The sequence below is a fragment of the Otolemur garnettii genome, unplaced genomic scaffold (genome assembly GCF_000181295.1).
Source record: "Otolemur garnettii isolate 467f Iridium unplaced genomic scaffold, OtoGar3 scaffold00022, whole genome shotgun sequence".
NCBI classification, from domain to species: Eukaryota; Metazoa; Chordata; class Mammalia; order Primates; family Galagidae; genus Otolemur; species Otolemur garnettii.
In genome coordinates, this window is record NW_003852417.1 from 17,307,041 (window position 1) to 17,328,157 (window position 21,117).

General features: G+C 40.0%; 1 protein-coding gene across 1 annotated transcript in view; it reads left to right on the forward strand.

Moving 5' to 3' along the window:
* SELENOI (selenoprotein I) overlaps positions 1 to 21,117 on the forward strand; it is a 55,513-nt gene that overhangs the window by 7,596 nt on the left and 26,800 nt on the right. The window contains exons 2-5 of the mRNA XM_012803732.2: positions 10,707 to 10,775; positions 12,472 to 12,580; positions 15,521 to 15,595; positions 19,714 to 19,976. Coding sequence (XP_012659186.2) covers positions 10,707 to 10,775; positions 12,472 to 12,580; positions 15,521 to 15,595; positions 19,714 to 19,976 — 516 coding nt within the window. The remainder of the gene's footprint in view (positions 1 to 10,706; positions 10,776 to 12,471; positions 12,581 to 15,520; positions 15,596 to 19,713; positions 19,977 to 21,117) is intronic.

Below are 21,117 nucleotides of genomic sequence, written 5' to 3' on the forward strand. Positions count from 1 at the left end.
TTTTTTTTTTTTTTTGGTTGTAGTTGCCATTGTTGTTTGGCAGGCCCAGGCTGGATTTGAATCTGTTAGCTCCGGTGAATGTGGCTGGCACTCTAGCCACTCCTAGCTCCAGGCTCCAAGCCTACAAAGTGGAGTTTTAAAGGAAAAGAAGCAGCAATTCCTGAATTGTCTACGAAGAATTATATTAAAATAACACAAGCTGTTGATTTGGTCTACTTTGTCATTAGCAGGAAGATAATAGGTGAGACAGCTAGTCCAGTACAAAGTTATTTTAAATAATTGCCCAGGTGTGGGTGTGGGGGACGGGATGGGAGGGTCGGATGGGGAGTTAGATGGGTGGGGAGATCACTGAATTCTTGCTAATCTGGTCTCTGGGCCAAGTAAATTTTGCATACCTCACAAGCTCAGACTACTCTGAGCTATTTTTCTTTTCTCACAGTTAATAAAAGTAAGAAATAAAAAGGAGTAGGAAGTTGTATAACTGTAATGTTCATATATTGGCCCTTAAACATTGGGCCAATGATAACCTTGATTTATTGGCCCAATGTTTAAGGGCCAGTATATGAATGTTACAGTAATGTAAATCAAACTTGATTTTGAGCTTCCAGATGTCTTTCTGCTGAGAAAAGATGATTATATAGTGTCTTCAGAATTGTGTATTAGTTTTCTATTGCTGATTAACAGCTTAGCACAGACTTCTTGTAAAACAGTACCCATTTACCCTCACAGTTTCTATGGGTCTGGAGTCTGGGCATTAGTTAACTGGTTCCTCTGCTTGAGGTCTCATCAGGCCACTATTAAGGTATCAAGCTGCGTTTCCATTCACAGACTGGGTTCCTCTTCCATAGGGAATTCTTGTCTTTGCTATTTGCTGTCATTGCTATTTGTTTCTTAAAGATCTGCAGGAGACTGTTATCCAAACTGCTAAGATGGAGTTTTCTGTAACAAAATAATAGTCATGGAAGTGACATCTCACCACCTTTGCCATATTACTGTGTCCTAGTCAAGGTAGTGACATCTGTCACCTATGCTGTATTCTCTTGGCTCTGCCCTCAAGGGAGTAGAATGAAACATCAAGGCCAGAGATGGATCATACATGGGTGTCACTCACTATGGGTCATCTTAGGATGTATCTGCCACGTATTGGAAGACAGGAAAATGTGTTTGGAAGATATTGTGGGAGTTCTGATTTCAATACATTGGATCTAGGTAACCCATGGTTGTACTTGAGCCATGACAGGCTCAAGTAATCTGGTTTAAAAGAAAGTGATTAATTTCATAGAAGTGCCCTGAGATGGCTTGATTTTTGTTGAACTCAGAATTTATAGTTCAGACCTTCCTGTTTACTAGCTTTGTTAATGTCTGAATTTTATGGCCTTTTCTTGGTCTGTCACATGGGAGGGGACAATGTACCTTATTCTACAGGGTGTCCCAAAAGTCACCATATGTAGGGAAAGTGTGAAATTGCAGGTAAGTATACCTTTATTTATAAAATAATCATTGCAGAATTTTTTAAAATGTTCGTGTTGGCCACCTCTTTCTTCCCACACCCCCAGCATGACGTCTTCTCTCCCACTCAGTGGTGAACATTTTCGAAGATAATGTATAGAGATATACATTAGTATAGAGATAGTGTATAGAGACTTTTGGAACATTCCGTATTTTATGGTGTCTGATAAGGGAACCTTATCTGATAATTAACCTTTGGAAACTATAAAACTTGGCATTGTTAATAGGAGAAGAGTAGAGAAATGTCCTGTTGTGAAGTTTGTTTGCTTTTTGAGCTCACAGCAACCTCGAACTCTTGGGCTTGAGCGATTCTCTTGCCTCAGCCTCCCAAGTAGCTGGGACTACAGGTGCCTGCTACAACGCCCAGCAATTTTTGTTTTGCATTTGTCATTGTTGTGTAGCAGGCCTGGGCTGGGTTTGAACCCACCAGCCCCGGTGTATGTGGCTGGTGCCCCGGTGTATGTGGCCGGTACCCTAACCACTGAGCTTCCTGTTGTGAAGTTAAAAATTACTTTGGATTACTACTTTCTGGGGCAAAGTAGATTTGGGGAAGGGATTGACATTTCCTCTCATCACTGACAGATTACCTCTAAACTACTACTTTAATAAATATGCAAAGTAGTCCATACATTTTTTATATGTGCAAACATTCAGATGTGTTTATTGAGCTGCTTTGTACGAAAAGCAGAAAAGATCAGATTGGAAAGTTTTTCTTCATACTCTCAACCCTTTCTTTATATCCTAGGACTTAGTTCATCCCACGTTGTATGTGAACAGCCTTTCTTTTGACTTCCTTGGTATTTGTTGAATGAGTAACAATTTTTAATAATTGGCAGCTCTCGTTTTATGTTTTTTCTTGTGTTTTGTTTTGAGACAGGGTCTCACTGTGTTGTCCAGGCTAGAGTACAGTGGCATCATCATAGCTCACTGCAACCTCAGATTCCTGGGCTCATATGATCCTCTTGCCTCAGCCTGCTGAGTAGCTGGGTCTAAATGACTTAAGTTAGCCAGGTGGAAGGAAAACTAGCCCAGAGGAGTGAAATGCCATTGCTAAAGACCTCTGCTCCAGGACTGGTAGAACACTTGTTCACATATGTGATCCTGAATATTCATAGGTATGAATCACAACATATTCTGGCCCTTTAAAGACTTACAGCTAAATGTGATTGAGTCATGCAACCTGTTGGCAAGGGCCAGACCTTAGTACCATACCAGTACTATACTAGATCTTGAGCTTCATTGTTCAGGAGAGGGGGAAAAAGAGCAGACATTTCTTTTTCTCTCTCCTGAGCTCTTGAGACTCATGATGAGTGTTTATTTCACTATGTCTAGAAAGGTAATATGAACAATAAATATAATTCATACCGTGAACCCGTTTGTGAACTATTTTTTTTTTTTTTTTGAGACAGTGTCTCACTGTGTTGCCCTTGGCAGAATGCCTTGGCCTTACAGCACACAGCAACCTCAAACACTTGGGCTTAAGTGATCCTCTTGCCTTAGCCTCCTAAGTGGCTGGGATTACAGGTGCCCACCACAACGCCCGGCTATTTTTTTGTTGCAGTTGTCATTGTTGTTTAGGTGGCCCAGGCCAATTTTTAATCAAAAAACAAAATAGCCATGGATGATTTTGAACTCAAGAATTTTGGAAACAATTTTAAAAAATCAGAAATGTCATTTTGAGGTTCAGCACTTGTGGCTCAAAGGCTAGGGTGCCGTCCACATGCACCTGGGCTGACTGGTTCGAACCCAGCCTGGGCCTGCCAAAACAACAATGACAACTACAACAACAGAGATATAGCCGGGTGTTTTGGTGGGCTCCTGTAGTCCCTCCCAACTACTTAGAAGGCTGAGGCAAGAGAATCGCTTAAGCCCAACAGTTTGAAAGCTGTGATGCCACGGCACTCTACCAAAGGTAACAAAGTGAGACTGTCTCAAAAAAAAAAGAAATGTCATTTTGAGTTTGCTTACATCTGAAATGATTAACACTATTACAGTTTATGAACTATTACTAGTTTGTACTCAAGACACATTTAATGGATTTCCGTAGTTAACTAAATATGTCTTATAAACACTAAGTTTGTATTTCAGGTAGGTAACCACAGGCCTTGTATTAAAAATCATTTGATAGTAAGAGTCCTCTTCTCCTTATGTTGATTAGAAGTCAAAGTAGGGCAAATCTGCTTCCTATAGATAATAGAGCATTACTTGGGACAGCAGCCTCCATGTGATGATTAAGTTGTCCAAAGCTCAGTATTTAGTGCAGGTGTGTCAGCTCAGTTTTCTTATCAGCACACAGAAGGGATTTAAATACAGTCCTGAATAAAGGAAGCAATTTTAAGTACAAGGAGGTAATTTCATAACTTTCCTTATGTTAGAGCCAAGTTCCTTCTTAGATTAAGTGGGGGTGAGGGACCTCACATCTCTAATGTCCATCTGAAAAATGGGTACTTGATAGGGTATTTTATCAGTATTTTAGAAGTCATTGTTCTGCTCCTAGTCTAAACCCCATTGTCACTTGCCTGAGGAACTTTAACAGTTTTTTTTTTTTTTTTGAAACAGAGCCTCAAGCTGGGTAGAGTGCCTTGGCATTACATCTCACAGCAACTGCCAACTCCTGGGCTTAAGCGATTCTCTTGCCTCAGCCTCCCAAGTAGCTGGGACTACAGGCACCCATCACAACACTTAGCTATTTTTTGGTTGCAGTTGTCATAGTTGTTTGGTGGGCCCGGGCTGGATTTGAACCTGCCAGCTCTGGTGCATGTGGCTGACGCCTTCGCCACTTGAGCTATAGGCGCTGAGCCACTTTAACAGCTTTTTAACTGGTCTCTCCATTTGTACTTTTGTCCCCCTTTGATCCATTTTCTACTCTTTAATCAGACTGAGCCTTAAAAAAATATAAATCAGAATGAATGATCCTTTTAAAATATTAAATATATGTATATATAATATATATATATGTGTATGTGAAATATATACGCATTGTGCATAGAATAAAATCCAACTCGTGTGGCCCTGCTGGGTGGCATCCACTCAACTCTCCAGTCTTACTTCATGTCAATCTTCCTTACTGAGCTGTGGCCACACTGGCCTTCCTTCAGCATTTTAAATATTTCTAGCTTTGCAATCTTTGTATATTTTGTTGTTCTCTTTACCTGGAAGGTATTTCTTGGCCTGTATCTCCCTTACCCTTAACAAACAAGTGCATGGTTACACATAGGTATATTCATTACTTCCTCTTTTTCTTTGTATGTATAAATTATATGTAATTAATACTTTTAAGATCATAAGCGTATAACTTAGTGCATTTTTTATGTATATATTCCTATGCCGCTACCATCCAGATCAAGATACAGAATTACTACTAGCACCTCAGAAGGTCCCCATTTGGTCTCTCTCCACAAACTACCATTATGACTTCTTTTGCCATAAATTATCTATTTTTGAAGTTCATATAAATAGTATCTACAAAAGTATGACCTCTTTGATGACTGGCTTCTTCCCCTTGCTATTATGTCCAGTACCTTTATACATTCTTTACCTAACTATCTTCTCATCTTTGAGGACTCAGCTTAAACATGCCCTCTTTAGAGACACAGTCTCTGACCATTCAGACTTTCTGTCCCACTCATGTGCTTTGTTTTGGGGGGATCAGACATGTATTAGGTTAGATATCCTCTGAGCACTCTTATGGTTCTGAGGTTTTTTTTTTTGAGACAGAGCCTCAAGCTGTCCCCCTGGGTAGAGTGCCGTGGCATTACAGCTCACAGCAACCTCCAACTCCTAGGCTCAAGTGAGTCTCCTGCCTCCGCCTCCCAAGTAGCTGGGACCACAGGCGCCCGCCACAACGCCTGGCTATTTTTTGGTTGCAGCCGTCATTGTTGTTTGGCGGGTCCGGGCTGGGGATTCGAACCCGCCACCTTAGGTGTACGTGGCTGGCGCCTTAGCTGGTTGAGCTATAGGCGCTGAGCCGGTTCTGAGGTTTTTGCCTTGGAAAGATTCTCTCAAACTTAGGCTGTGATACGCAAGTATTTTTCCAGCTGGCTAAACCTGCTCACTTAGGTTTATAGATTGTAGAGCAAGGCAAGTCACAGTAGATGTTAATTGGATCATCTACCTTATTCACATTTTCTGGTTTATGCCAAAATATCATTCCAAGGGAATAAATAAAAATACAGTAGAACCTCTGTAGTTGATCACCTTTCCTTAAATTAAGTGATTTAATTTTCATAGACTGGACATGCATCACATGGTATGTGTCAGTACAGCAGGCTGGGTTTCTTATGTTGACCATCTCTCTATGTTGACCAGTTTGTTATAGTCCCTTGGGTGGTCAGCTTACAGAGGTTTTACTGTACATTTGACAAGCATTAACGATAACCTAAATGTAGTTTAATACCTTTAAAAGTTTGTATTTTGTGCATTTTTTTCATGCATGTTTGAGATTAAGTCATTCTTCCTGCTATTCATGCTACAAGGTAGCTTAGAGCTTGTTTATAGCAAGCGGTGTATGATGTTGAAAAATACTCAGGTTTGTAAGGCAAGAACAGAGTTTTTAGGTTTATTTTTGTTGCCTTTTGTAATCTCAGGTATGTATTAATCTTTTCTTGTTGTACTTGAGCTCATCTGCTGTTACTGAATGTCAACAAACTGAAATGCATTTAGGTGAACTGTGCTTCTCATATTTAGGTTGTACTTTTCATGCTTTTTTTTTTTTCTTTTTTTGAGACAGAGCCTCAAGTAATCACCTTGGGTGGAGTGCTGTGTCATCACAGCTTACAACTCCTGGGCTTAAGTGATTCTCTTACCTCAGCCTCCCAAGCAGCTGGGACTACAGGCACCTGCCATAATGCTTAGCTATTTTTTGGTTGTAGTTGCCATTGTTGTTTGCTGGGCCTGGGCTGAATTTGAACCTGCCAGCTCTGATGTATGTGGCTGACACCTTAGCCACTTACTTGAGCTACAGGTGCGAAGTCTTCATGCTTTTTTTTTTTTTTTTTTTTTGCTTTTTCATACTTCTACTGGTCTTCTAAAGCAGAAATTTAGCATTAAAACTTCAGAATTTAAATAGAGGAACTTTTTTTTTTTGCAGTTTTTGGCCAGGGCTGGGTCTGAACCTGCCACCTCCGATATATGGAGCCAGTGCCCTACTACTTGAGCCACAGGTGCCACCCCTAAATAGAGAGCTTTTCAAATAAAAATAGCATTTGTTAAAGACCTTCTTTTGCATCTGAATTAAAATTATAGAAAGCTGCTAAATGAGACTCAGTTCAGCAAACATTTGAATTAAGAACATTGTATAGTATTTTGTACACCATGCTAGGTATCCATGTGATGTGTTAAACCATTTGAACTTTTTTTTTTTCAGTTATTGGCCGGGGCTGGATTTGAACCTGCCACCTCCAGCATATGGGGCCAGCGCCCTACTCTTTTGAGCTACAGGCGCCACCCACCATTTGAACTTTTTAGAACTTCTGTACTTTGCACTTAGATAGTAGACTTAAAGTGGACAATGTTCCAACTTATGTGACCTGCTAACTCCATATGTGGTTCTAGTGCAGAATTTTGTGAAATAGAGGAGACCAGGGCCTGCCTACCTGTCATTGGCAGCCTTTAGGAGTTCATATTGGTTCCAAGTCCTCAGGTCTAAAGACTTAAATTTACGAGATCCTGTTAGTTTAGAAGTCCTCCATTCTGCCGAGGTTCCATTGTGGTGATATCTATTATGTGCAAAGGCTCTGTAAACTGTAGAGTACTTTTCAAGTGAAAGTTGAAAGTTTAGTAAGAATTGAAAGGTCAGTGAATATTTACTAAGAATAGTAGTATAGTTGTTCCCCCTTTTCTTTTACGTTCAAAGAGCCACAAGGATGGTTGCCTGGAACCACAGATGGTGCCAAACCCTCTATAGTAGGCTGTGTCCGTATGTAGGTTCTCCCACATCTATGGATTCAACCAACTATGAAAATATTTCCTAATGGGCAGTGCCTGTGGCTCAGTGGGTAGGGCGCCGGCTCCATATACCAAGGGTGGCAGGCCTGGCCAAACTGCAACAAAAAAATAGCTGTGCGTTGTGATGGGTGCCTGTAGTCTTAGCTACTCGGGAGGTTGAGGCAAGAGAATCGCCTAAGCCCAGTGGTTGGAGGTTGCTGTGAGCTGTGTGATACCATGGCACTCTGCTGAGGGTGATAAAGTGAGACTGTCTTTACAAAAAAAAAAAAAAGAAAAAGAATATTTTTTATAAACCACAATAAAAAATATAAATAAACTAATATGATATAACAACCATTTACGTAGTTTTTTTTTTTTAAGAGCTAGGATCTTACTCTGTCTAAGCTAGAGTGCAGTGGCATGATCATAGCTCATTATAGCCTTGAACTCCTGGACTCTAGCCATCCTCCTGCCTCAGTCTCCTAAGTAGCTAGGACTACAGGCGTGTGCCACCAACCCTACTAATTTTTTTAATTTTGTAGAGCTGGAGCCTTACTACATTGCCCAGGCTGGTCATGAACTCCTAGCCTCCCAAAGTGCTGTGAATACAGATGTGAACTACTGCACCTGGCCTACATAGCATTTACTTTGTATTAAGTATTATACGTAATCTAGAGATAATTTAAAGTATATGAGAGTGAACACAAAGAAAAATGAGAAAATAAATAAAGCATACAGGAGGAGGTTATATGCAAATACTATGCCATTTTATATAGGAGACTTGCATATCTGTGTATTTTAGTATCTGTCACAGATTCTGGAACCAATCCCCCATGGATGTGGGGAGGTGGGGGATGAACTGTATATACCATTTTTCGCTATACATATATACCTATAATAAAGTTTAATTTATAAATTAGGCACATTAATTAAGAAATTAACAATAACTAATAATAGAACAATCATACCAGTATACTTTTTTAATAAAAGTTATGTGAACTTGGTCTCCCTTAAAATATTTTAGCATACTGTACTCAACCCATTTTCCAATTGTGGATGACTGTGGGCAAAGTGAAACCATACTGTATTAATTTATGTAGGCTCTTACTGAGAATCTGGATGCAGCTCCAGAGCTTCTGACTCTGGCAAGTGGAAGCAAACCACATTGTTCATCATCATTTTCTCACTACTACCTTCTCCTGTCTTTTGTCCTAGCTATTCCATTTTAGTCAGAATGGCTTGGATAAATGGAAAACCTTAGACATGGAGTCTGTTGAATAAATGTTTGACTTACTGGTTGACTCTTTTTGCTAGCAGTATTTTAAACATTTTCTTTTCTTTTCTTTTTTTTTTTTTTTAGAGACAGAGTCTTACTTCATTGCTCTGAGTAGAGTCCAGTGGCATCACAGCTCACAGCAACCTCTAGCTCTTGGGCTTATGTGATTCTCTTGTCTCAGCCTCTGGAGTAGCTGGGACTACAGGCGCCTGCCACAATACCGGACTGTTTTTTGTTGTTATTGTTGCAGTTAGGCCAGGTCTGGGTTTGAACCCGCCGCCCTTGGTATATGGGGCCAGCGCCCTAATCACTGAGCCATAGACACTGCCATAAACATTTTCTTTTTATTGGGTGGCGGGTTCAAACACAGCCCCCACCAAAAACTGCAAAAAATAAGTGAATAAATAAATAAATGTCAGATGGGTGAATTAGGTGATGCTATTTAGATAGTACTGTGAACTTCTGGAGGGCATGAATTGTCTGTTACCAGTTTCATATCCCTTCTTCCCTATACCTAGCAGGATGCTTTCTTCATGCCAGGTACTCCAGGGTGTGCATGTCAGATGAATAAGTTATCAACATGACTCTTGAAATTTTTACATATTTATACATGTATATCTGTTAAAATTTCCTTTGAAGTCTTACTAAATGTAAATAGCTCAGTAATTGGGGAATAAGCTTCATTACTGCACAACCCTACCCTATTTATCTCTGCATATTTATGCAGTCCACTTTCACATGGTATACAGGGATCTGTCCTTCATTCCTTTGGTACTCAAAACACAGTTTTTAAAATTTTTTTATTTTTTTGAGACAGTTTCATTATGTCATCCTTGGTAGAGTATCATGGTGTCACAGCTCACAGCAACCTCAAACTCTTGGGCTTAAGTGATTCTGTTGCCTCAGCCTCTCAAGTAGCTGGGACTACAGATGCCCTCTGCATGCCCAGTTATTTTTTGTTGCAGTTGTCATTGTTGATTAGCTGCCAACTTCGGTGTATGTGGCTAGCGCCGTAACCACTGTGCTATGGGTGCCGAGCCTCAAAACACATTTAATAATAGCTAATACCTATGTAGCTCTTTCTGTGGGCCAGGTACTAAGGCTTCACATATGTTAACTTAGCTAATTCTTTATTTTTATTTCTTTGTTTTTTTTATTTTGAGACAGATCTCAAGCTGTTGCCCTGGGTAGAGTGCCATGGCATCATCATAGCTCACAGCAACCTCCAACTCTTGGACTCAAGTGATTGATCCTCTTGCCTCAGTTTTTTCTTATTTTTTTTAGTAGGGATGGGGGTCTCACTCTTTGCTCAGGCTTCTCAAACTCATGAACTCTCAAGCAATCCACCCGCCGTGGCCTCCCAGAGTGCTAGGATTATGGATGGACGTGAGCCACTGCCTCCCGGTCAATTTAGCTAATTCTTATGACAGTTTTTGAGATAGGGCTATCATTCTTGTTATCCAGGAGAAGAAACTAAGGCAGAGAGGTTAAGTCACTTGCCCAAGGTCATATTAGTAATGGTATCAAGGGGAATACCTAGATTACTAAAAGTTGAGAGGGATGAAGGAGGTTGAGAAGGTATGTGGTCAGTGTTTGAAGGCATGCAGTGTACATTTTACTGATTCGGTTTAAGTGAGACCATGCAAGCAATATAAATTTCTGTACTGAAACACTGTAATACAAAAGTCCATTGAGAGAGGAGGATAAGTCAGTGATTATCCTGTAATTTGGACTCTGGATGAGAATGTGCTAATGAAATAACCCTGTATGCTTAATTCCATGCTTTGGGGTTGATCTTTAGACTTCCCTGTGGCCCACTGTGTTGACAGTCTTTGCCCCATTTATATTGCTATTTCAGTTTTGTTACTTAAATAAGAACATGATATGAATAGACATATTCTGCTGGTTATTTTTGTGTATTTTCATTTGAGAAATACTGTTCTGTTTTCTAGTAGGCAAGCATTAACTCTGAGTATTTTATTACATTTCTTAACAGTACAGTGCTGTAGATACCAATCCGCTTTCTCTGTATGTCATGCATCCATTTTGGAACACTATAGTCAAGGTAAGATAATTAATAGGCATGTGCATTTTGTTTGAGTTAAGTTTTAAATATTAAAACCTATTTTATGAAGTATTACAGATGGCAACTCTCAGTTTAATAAGATCATTAGAGAAACTACCCTTCTCTTAGTCACAGATGTTTTGGTTTACCTCATTATTGAAATATAAGTTTATACTCTAATTTATCATTTTTGTAAAATGCCTTGAAAATTATTTTTTTCTTTTTTCTTTTCTTTTTTTTTTGCACAGAGTCTCACTTTATTGCCCTCAGTAGAGTGCTGTGGCGTCACACAGCTCACAGCAACCTTCAACTCCTGGGCTTAGGCGATTCTCTTGCCTCAGCCTCCCGAGTAGCTGGGACTACAGGTGCCTGCCACAATGCCCCAGCGTTTTGTTGCAGTTTGGTCGGGGACGGGTTTGAACCTGCCACACTTGGTATATGGGGCCAGCACCTTGAAAAATTTTCTCAAGTAGATTTATTATTACTTTTATTTATTAATTTTTATTTATTATTATTATTATTATTTGTAGAGACAGAGTCTCACTTTATTGCCCTCAGTAGAGTCCTGTGGCGTCACATAGCTCATAGCAACCTACTCCTGGGCTTAGAAGATTGTCTTGCCTCAGCCTCCCGAGTAGCTGGGAATATAGGCGCCCGCCACATATTTATTTGTTTTTATTTATTTATTTTTTGAGACAGAATCTCACTATGTTGCCCTTGGTAGAGTGCTGTGGCATCACAGCTCACAGCAACCTCCAACTCCTGGGCTTAAGTGATTCTCTTGCCTCAGCCTCCCAAGTAGCTGGGCCTTAGGCACCCGCCATAACGCCTGACTATATTTTGTTGCAGTTGTCATTGTTTAGCTGGCTGTGGCCGGCTTCCAGCCCACCAGCCTTGGTGTATGTGGCCATAACCACTGTGCTATAGGCACCAAGCCTCTAAGCAGATTTAATGTTATGATTATAAAAATTTACTGATTATAGAGCTATTTAAAATATAGAGGACAGGAAGAAGAAAGAAATGCTAACAGAGATTATAGTTTTTTAATTTTTAGATGGTTTTTATTTATTTATTTTTCTAGAGACAGAGCCTCAGCCTCCCAAGTAGCTGGGACTACAGGCGCCTGCCATAATGCCCAGCTATTTTTTTTTTTTGGTTGAGACAGAGCCTCAAGCTGTCCCCCTGGGTAGAGTACCATGGTATCACAACTCACAGCAACCTCTAACTCCTGGGCTCAAGCGAGTCTCCTGCCTCTGCCTCCCACATAGCTGGGACCACAGGCGCCCGCCCCAACGCCTGGCTATTTTTTTTTGGTTGTAGCTGTCATTGTTGTTTTGTCAGGCCTGGGCTGGATTCAAACCTGCCACCTTAGGTGTATGTGGCTGGCACCTTAGCCACTTGAGCCACAGGCACTGAGCCAATGCTCAGCTATATTTTGTTGCAGTTTGGCTGGGGCCAGGTTTGAACCCACAACCCTAGGTATATGGGACCGGTGCCCTACTCACTGAGGCACAGGCACTGCCCAGATGGTTTTTATTTTGATGTGTGTAACTCCTGTATATAATGTTTGAGGTTTATAGCTTATTATAAAATTACAAAATTATAAATTATAAAATTTATTATTAATTTGCATGTTGTATCTATTGGACAGATATTTCTGTGCTTTAATTATGTTATAATTTTTTTTAAAAAATAGGTGTTTCCTACTTGGCTGGCTCCCAATCTGATAACTTTTTCTGGCTTTCTACTGGTTGTATTTAATTTTCTACTTATGGCATACTTTGATCCTGACTTTTATGCTTCAGGTAAGAATACTGTTTTAATATAAAATTTAAAATGTCTGAGTAGAGAAGAATGAGATGTGATTGGTTATTTTCTGATTCTATTAAAATGCTTATATTTCTCAAAATTTTGGATATTATGTTGGTATTTAAGATGTCAGAATTGTATATAAAAGCTAAGTTATGTTTTCACAATGTTATGTATGTTTCCATTAAGTTCTAGAAATACAACATCACCTTGCCTGTTGAATATAGGTAGGCTGTCTAAAAAGGCAATGAGGTTTGGCAAAGAATTAATTGGATTTATGTGAAGATGGAAAATTAAGATCATGAAACTTTGCCTGAAAATGAATACAAGTAGGACTCAACATACCTGACAATTCTAGAAATATCCTTTCCCCTTTCCCTTTCCTTTTTTTCTTTCTTTTTTATTTTTTGTAGAGACAGAGTTTCACTCTGTCATGCCCTCCCACCCCCAGCACTGAGTGCCGTGGCCTCACACAGCTCACAGCAACCTCCAACTCCTGGGCTTAGGTGATTCTCTTGCCTCAGCCTCCCGAGTAGCTGGGACTACAGGCGCCTGCCACAACGCCTAGCTATTCTTTTGTTACAGTTTTTCCGGGGCTGGGTTTGAACCCGCCACCCTGGGTATATGGGGCCGGCGCCCTACCCGCTGAGCCATAGGCACCGCCCATTTGCCTTTCCCTTTTCCAGTCATGGAAGAAAAATCCCCTTTCTTCTAAAAGAAGTGTGAACTTTCCTTCTGTTCAGCATCCCCACTTGCCTTTAATGACTCCCAGTTTCCTCTGAAAATGGTCTTAGACCTTAACTATGTATTGGTAAGTTTGGATTCTTATTGAGGGAGGGAGAGAGGAGGTGCTTTTGGAGCCAGCATTCAGCCTGCTTCTACCCTCTCCACCCTCTCCAGCATCTTCTCTCATACTTGTTCCTGTCTTTACTCAGTCCTCCCCTTAGCTTGTGCCCTAGGCCATAGAAGAATCAGAAATGTATTGGGGTTGAGGAACGGATAGTGGGAGGCAGGATTTTTTTTTTTTTGAGGCAGAGCCTCAAGCTATCGCCCTGCATAGAGTGCTGTGGCATCACAGCTCACATCCTGGGCTCAAGCGATTCTCCTGCCTCCACCTCCCAAGTAGCTGGGACTACAGGCGCCTGCCACAATGCCTGGCTGTTTTTTTTTGTGGTTGCAGCCATCGTTATTTGGCAGGCCTTGGCTGAATTTGAACCTGCCAGCTCAGGTGTATGTGGCTGGTGCCTTAGCCACTTGAGCCACAGGCATCAAGCCAGATTTTTTTTTTTTTTTGAGACAGAGTCTCACTATGTCACTCTCAGTGGAGTGCTGTAGCATCACAGCTCACAAGAACCTCAAACTCTTAGACTTTACTTTCTTTTTTTTTCTTGGCCAGGGCTGGGTTTGAACCTGCCACCTCCAGCATATGGGGCTGGCACCCTCACCCTACTCCTTTGAGCCACAGGTGCCACCCACACTCTTGGACTTAAATGATTCTCTTGCCTTAGACTCCCAAGTAGCTGAGACTACAGGTGCTCGCCACAATGCCCGACTAGTTTCTTTTTGTTGTTGTTGTCATTTTTTTTGTCATTTTTGTTTTGGCAGCCCCAGGCCTGGTTCAAACTCACCAGCTCCTGTGTATGTGGCTGGTGCCCTAACTGCTGAGCCACAGGGGGCGAGCCTAGCCATAGATTCTGTACAAGTAATAAAATGGCAATTCAAGTCTTAAGTGTTAACTCTGAAGCATGAAAAGATCATAAAATACCACATGAATAAGTAAGATTAAATTTCATTAAGCATGATGCCAGGCATGATGGCTCATGCCCGTAATTCTGGTATTCTGGGAGTCCAAGACAGGCAGATTGCTTAAGCTCAGGAGTTCAAAACTAGCCTCAGCAAGAATGAGGCCCCACCTTTACTGAAAGTAGAAAAAAAACTAGCTAGGTGTTCTGGCTGGCATCTGTCGTTCTAGCTATTTGAGAGGCTTGAGGCAGGAAGATCGCTTGAGCCCAGGAGTTTGAGGTTGTTAAGAGGTATGATGACACCATGACACAACACAGGGTACAGAGTGAGACTCTGTTTCCAAAAAAAGAAAAAAAAAAAGAAAGAAAAAATTCATTCAGCATGGTTTGGGTAATGTGTTCTTTTTTATATGTACATATTTTAATCCTTGACACCCTAAAAGGTATCTTTGTAACTAGAAATATTGTTTTGACTACTCTAAATAAGATTAATTACTTAGCTATTAAGAGAACTAAAACTATGTAAATGTTTTCGCAAATCACAGAACTTAAAGGACCAGTAAACCATTATCTATATCTAATGTCTAGGAGATGCAAGACAGGAGAGATTAAGTGGTGTATTTAAAGCCACACTGTTGGTTGATAACAGGGCCCGGTCTAGAACCCAGACTTCCTGATTCTTAGTTGTTTTATCATAAGGAAAAAAGTAAGGTCTAGGCATTTCAGAATGATTCTGATGCCCAAATCATCCGGTTGAGGTAATCTGTCTAAATCATATGGTTGTTTAGCTAATTGATACTGCTGAGAAAGTATAGGGTGAAGGCTCAGTACATGTTTATCATTTAATCAGAAACAATAAGGATTAACACAGTCACTTTTTAAATTCCAAAAATGTATTATTTTTCATTCTAGGCACATAAGTAATTTTCAAGTAAAGATAAACACTCAATCATGAATTATAAAAGCTCAAAATAAATGCTTACTCTTTGTGAGGGGCTGATAAGTTACTTTTTTGGTTTTGTCAGAATTTCCTGATCTACTCTATATTAATAGTTACCTAGTTCTGTATGCAAAATATATTGTCAAGTACTTTAACCTCTGATTAACAAATAGACACATTTCTCATGCAGTATATGCTAAGAACTATTGTACTTAATTAAACTGTATTAAAATCTGAGTTGTTTTCCTTTGCAGCACCAGGTCACAAGCATGTACCTGATTGGGTTTGGATTGTAGTGGGCATCCTCAACTTTGTAGCCTACACTCTAGGTAAGCAATTGGTAAATACTCATTTTAGTCAGCAGCTAGTGAATCAGCAAGGAGACCCACTAAATTATAGTAACATTATCTCTTAAGCTTAATTTATTTTTAACTAGAGTTTATTAGTATACCGTTCAAATTGATAAATGTTTTTGAGTTTCTCTGTGAAAACTATTGTCATTTATTGCTAGGGAGTCACAAAATAAGAACTATTTGCAAGCCAAATCTGCCCCATTACCTATTTTTGTAAGTAAAATTGTATTGGAACATAGCTATGCTTATTCCTTTATATACTGTCAGTAGTTGCTTTACTGTGTGTTAAAAGACACAGTTGAGTAGATGTAACAGAGAATGCATGTCCCACAAAGCTTAAACTATTTGTCACCTGGTGCTTAACAAAAAACATTTGCCAGTCTGATTTCTTTTCTGAATATATTTATCTTTGTTCGTTCTTTACGAGGTTTTTGTTTCTAGTCCTTATCTTAAACATTGTTATTGTTATTAAGTTTTAAGCCTTTTTAATTTTGTGAAGGGAAAAAGTAGAAACCTAATAAACACATGTGTATGTAAAATAAAAAAAAAAAATTGCTGGCTCGAACAAAAAATATTTGCTGGCTCAATGCCCAGAGCACAGTGGTTACGGCACTAGCTACATAAACCGAAGCTTGCGGGTTCAAACACAGCCTGGGCCGGCCAGGCATCGTGGTGGGTGCTTGTGGCCCCAGCTTCTTGGAAGGCTGAGGCAAGAGAATCGCTCAAGCCCAGGAGTTAGAGGTTGCTATGAGCTGTGATGCCATGGTACTCTACTGAGGGCGACATAGTGAGACTCAAAAAAATATGTATATATTTGCCAGTCTTTGGAATAAGACATCATTTATGTTTACGTGGGGGAAGCTGCTGAAGAATTTGGTTGTGAAGGACTACCAAGAGGAATGGAGCCTTTGGCTATACTATCTACCTATTGTTTCAGGTCTCCAATTTTCTGGCAGAAATCTTGTCCTAATATGAGCTACTTGCTGCAAAACCTGTCTTGAACTGACATAAGGAAGTTGATATAATCTTTATACTACTTAGTGGGATTGTTCTTGTGTTTTGCTACAAAAATATTAATGTGTTTGATTAAAGGATGCTGCCCTAGGTCCTATTTGGGGGAGTTTCTCATATAGCATATGTCCTGAATTACCTTTTTAGGAAAAAATCCCCTGAAATATGTGTCTAGACCTCAGACTTGGGTGGTTAGAATGGGTTAGGTGTGAAAATGTATAAAACCTAATTAATAGTTCATAAATTCAGTATTGCAATAACTACATCGGAGTTATACTGAAAATAGGAAATTATTAGCCCAGTGAATAATCAAAAAGCTTTTAGGAAATATTTTAGCTACTTAGGGGTAAAACTTTCCCAAACCTTGTATAACAGAGATCTGTGGTATTTGGGCAGGAGTTTGGGATTCATCCTTTCATACATTCCTTCAACTATATTTATAAAGGTCCTTTTTGCCACAGACTGAGCTAGGCACTGGAGATAATACTATGGCAAGCACAATAAACCCTGTAATTATAGGAATTTTAATTCCTTAAATCTGAGTCTTTACAAGTAGCCTAATCCTTATGTACTTAGTTAACAAAGCTATTTCTTTTTGGGGGAAAATTTTATAATTAAATGGGGCAGGTTCTCTCTAACAGGGTCCTCTGTTTCTGCTCCTAAATGAAGAAATTTCATTGTGCTATAGTCTTATTCTCTCTTCTCTTCATTCCCTTGGTAATCCTGATTCTGACTTAACATTTTTTCTTAAGATGATTCCCATGTTTATATCTAGCCCATGTCTACTGAGTTGATTTTAAGTACCCTTGGATTGAGATGCTTGACATCACCATGTGGATATTCTGCCAACACTTCAATTTCACTGTCTACAATTATCCTTTGCATCTTTTCCAACAGACCTCACCTCCTTCTTTCTGTTAATACTACCACTCTCTTAGTTATCCGGACTAGAAACTAGGAGATTGTCCCTCTGTCCCTGAGGCCTTACATCTTACCCTTTGTGTATTCTGTCCTTTTCACTTCTTTAATGTATCACCTTCCCCTAGCCTTTTATTCTCATGGCATTCCATCTCAATTGTGTCCCTCTCTCTAGCCTGTCATTCATACTGACTCTGGTGACTCTTCCTATTTGCTTTCATTTTTGTCATTTCCCTACTCAGATATCTTTGATAACTTCCCATACTCACTAAAACTTTTAAACTGGCTCATACCTGCTTTCTAGCCTTTTTCTATATGAGTACTGCCCTCTTTACGTACTAGTTTCTAGTCAAACTAAACTACTTGGCATTTTCGGAACATGCATTGTGCTTTTCCATCTTGGTGTTTTTTGCTGATAACACTCCCTCCTCTTGAAAGAGTATACTCCTTTATCACTTATCTACTGAAATCCAACTCATTCTTTGTTCCCTGCTAACGTTTCGTCTTACCTGAAAAGTCATTCTAGATTATCTTAGGCTGAAGAGAAACTTTTCCTTTCTGTATTCTTTTTTTTTTTTTTTTTTGAGACAAAGCCTCAAGCTGTCGCCCTGGGTAGAGTGCTGTGGCATCACAGCTCACAGCAACCTCCAACTCCTGGACTCAAGTGACTCTCAAGTAGCTGGGACTATAGGTGCTCACCACAACGCCCGACTATTTTTTGGTTGCAGCCCTCATTGTTGTTTGGTGGGCCCGGGCTGGATTCGAACCCGCCAGCTTGGGTGTATGTGGCTGGCGCCTTAGCCACTTGAGCCACAGGCACCGAGCCCCTTTCTGTATTCTTTTGTGGTTTGTCATATACCATATCTTTATCATGGTTTTGTCCCTTTCTCAATTGTAAATATTCTGAGAGCACAAAATTTATTTCAAGATTCTTACAATCTTTATAGCACCAAGAATAATGCATTGCACAAATATCAATTCTTATATTTGCTTGAGCACCTACTAAGTGCATTTTGTGAAAGCACTTAAAATTGTGAAGGAGGCAGTAGATGGTAAAGAAGCGAGTGGAGGCTGGGTGCAGTGTTTCACATGTAGACCCAGTACTTTGAGAGCCTGAGGATCAGTTAGGGCCAGGGATTCAAGACCAGTCTGGGCAACATAGTGAGACCCTGCCTCTGCCCCGCCCACACCAAAGTGAATATAATTTGAAATAGGATGAAATAGGAATTTTTTTTTTTTTTGAGACAGAATCTTACTTTGTCACCCTCGGTAGAGTGCAGTGGCATCACAGCTCACAGCAACCTCCAGCTCTTGGGCTTAAGCAATTAATTCTCTTGCCTCAGCCTCCCAGGTAACTGGGACTATAGGTGCCTGCCACAATGCCTGGCTGTTTTTTGTTGCAGTTGTTATCGTTGTTTTAGCTGGCCTGGGCTGGGTTTGAACCCACCAACTTCTTTTTTTTTTACAGACAAGAGTCTCACTTTGTCTCACCTTGGTAGATGCTGCTGTCATTCTCGCAGCAACCTCCAGCTCTTGACCTTAGGTGATTCTCTTGCCTCAGCCTCCCAAGTAGCTGGGACTATAGGCGCCTGCTACAATGCCCAGCTATTTTTTTTGTTGCAGTTTGGCCGGGGCCGGATTCGAGCAAGCCATCCTCCGTATATGGGGCCAGCGCCCTGCTCACTGAGCCACAGGTGCTGCCCAGAACCCACCAACTTCTGTGTATATGGCTGGCATTGTAACCACGGTGCTATGGGGGCTGAGCCGAAATAGATACTATAACTAAATTACTTTTGGATCCTGTAGCAAGAAGAAGTTAGAGAAATTATAATGAATAGCTACTGAGTATTCTCTGAAGGCTTAAGAATTCATAGCTAGTAGAACAACCCAATTGAGTGTTGAATCCAGCTAGCATGCGTCTTTCTCAAATCTGAAGTTGACACCCCCTTTAGTGATAAAACATTTTGATTTTTAGATTAAACTTTAAGAAATTAAAGTTGTATTTGTAAAATCTTCGAATTCTAGGAATTAAAGATGATTGGCAGCTATATTTAACATTCCTGTGGTATGTGGTATGTTTTGTTTTTTCTTCCAGTTTATTAGAGATTTTCTCCACACTGGTACCTGTATTCAACTTTTCCTGTGGTATATGTTTTTTGTTGCAGATGGTGTGGATGGAAAACAAGCTCGTAGAACCAATTCCAGCACTCCCTTAGGGGAACTTTTTGACCATGGCCTAGATAGTTGGTCATGTGTTTACTTTGTTGTAACTGTGTATTCCATCTTTGGACGAGGATCAACTGGTGTCAGTGCTTTTGTTCTTTATCTCTTACTATGGGTAGTTTTGTTTTCTTTCATCCTGTCCCACTGGGAAAAGTATAACACAGGGATTCTTTTCCTGCCATGGGGATATGACATTAGCCAGGTGGTAAGTATGTGTTCTGTCTTAAATTTTCAACATTACTATAATATTTTTGTTAGTTTTCGTCATTTCTTCTTTACCGTCACGCTGTTTTGATTAGAACTTATGTGCGCTTTAAATTGTTTTAGTTTTACTTATGGAAATGTTAAAAATATAAAAAAGTAGAGAGTATAGTACAATGAACTCTTTTTTTTTGAGATAGTATCTTACTTTGTCACAATTGGTAGAATACCGTGGCGTCATAGCTCATAGCAATCTCAAACTGTTGGGCTCAAGCAATTCTCTTGCCTCAACCTCCCAAGTCGCTAGGACTACAAGTGCATGCCACAACACCAAGCTATTTTTAGAGACGGAGTAATCACTCTTGCTCAGGCTGGTCTCAAACCCATGAGCTCAAGGAATCCTCCCTCCTGGCCCTCCCAGAGTGCTAGAATTACAGGCGTGAGCCACCATGCCTGGCCTAGTATAATGAACTCTTACGTATCCATTTCTTAGCTTTACCTATTAGCAACATGTGGCCAGTTTAATTCATATTTACAGTCCCTCAGCCTCCATCTCAGTTGTTTTTGAAGGAAATTCCTTATGGGACAAATACTATGCTATATACCTCTAAATAATAAGAACTTCTTTTTTTCTTTTTTCTGCAGTTTTTGGCCGGGGCTGGGTTTGAACCTGCCACCTCTGGCATATGGGGCCGGCGCCCTACTCCTTTGAGCCACAGGCGCCGCCCAATAAAGACTTCTTTTAAAAAATAATCACAATACCATTATTATACCAAAAAAATTAACTATGTCTTAATGTTATTAAATATTCCCTTGGACCATTGATTTTATAAAGAGACATGTGCATATATAATTAAATTGTTGGCTTTTTGTCTTCATTGCCAGATTTTTAGTGAGTGGAGAGGTTTCTTTACTCTTAATTTTATTTAATAGGCTTGCTATTAACTCCCTGCTTTGGAATTCCAGTTTTTTGTATTGCTGTTTTGTCCGTTTGCACTTAAGCCTCCAGTAAAGAAATTGGAAGTTGGAATGTGTTTGTTGAGGGAAGTTGGTTTGGTGGGCAAGTTGAATTATCTTATGACTTAACCAGTTTATGAAATGCCTTTACAGTTCTCCATGCATTGTCTAGAACCGTGTTTTTCAAC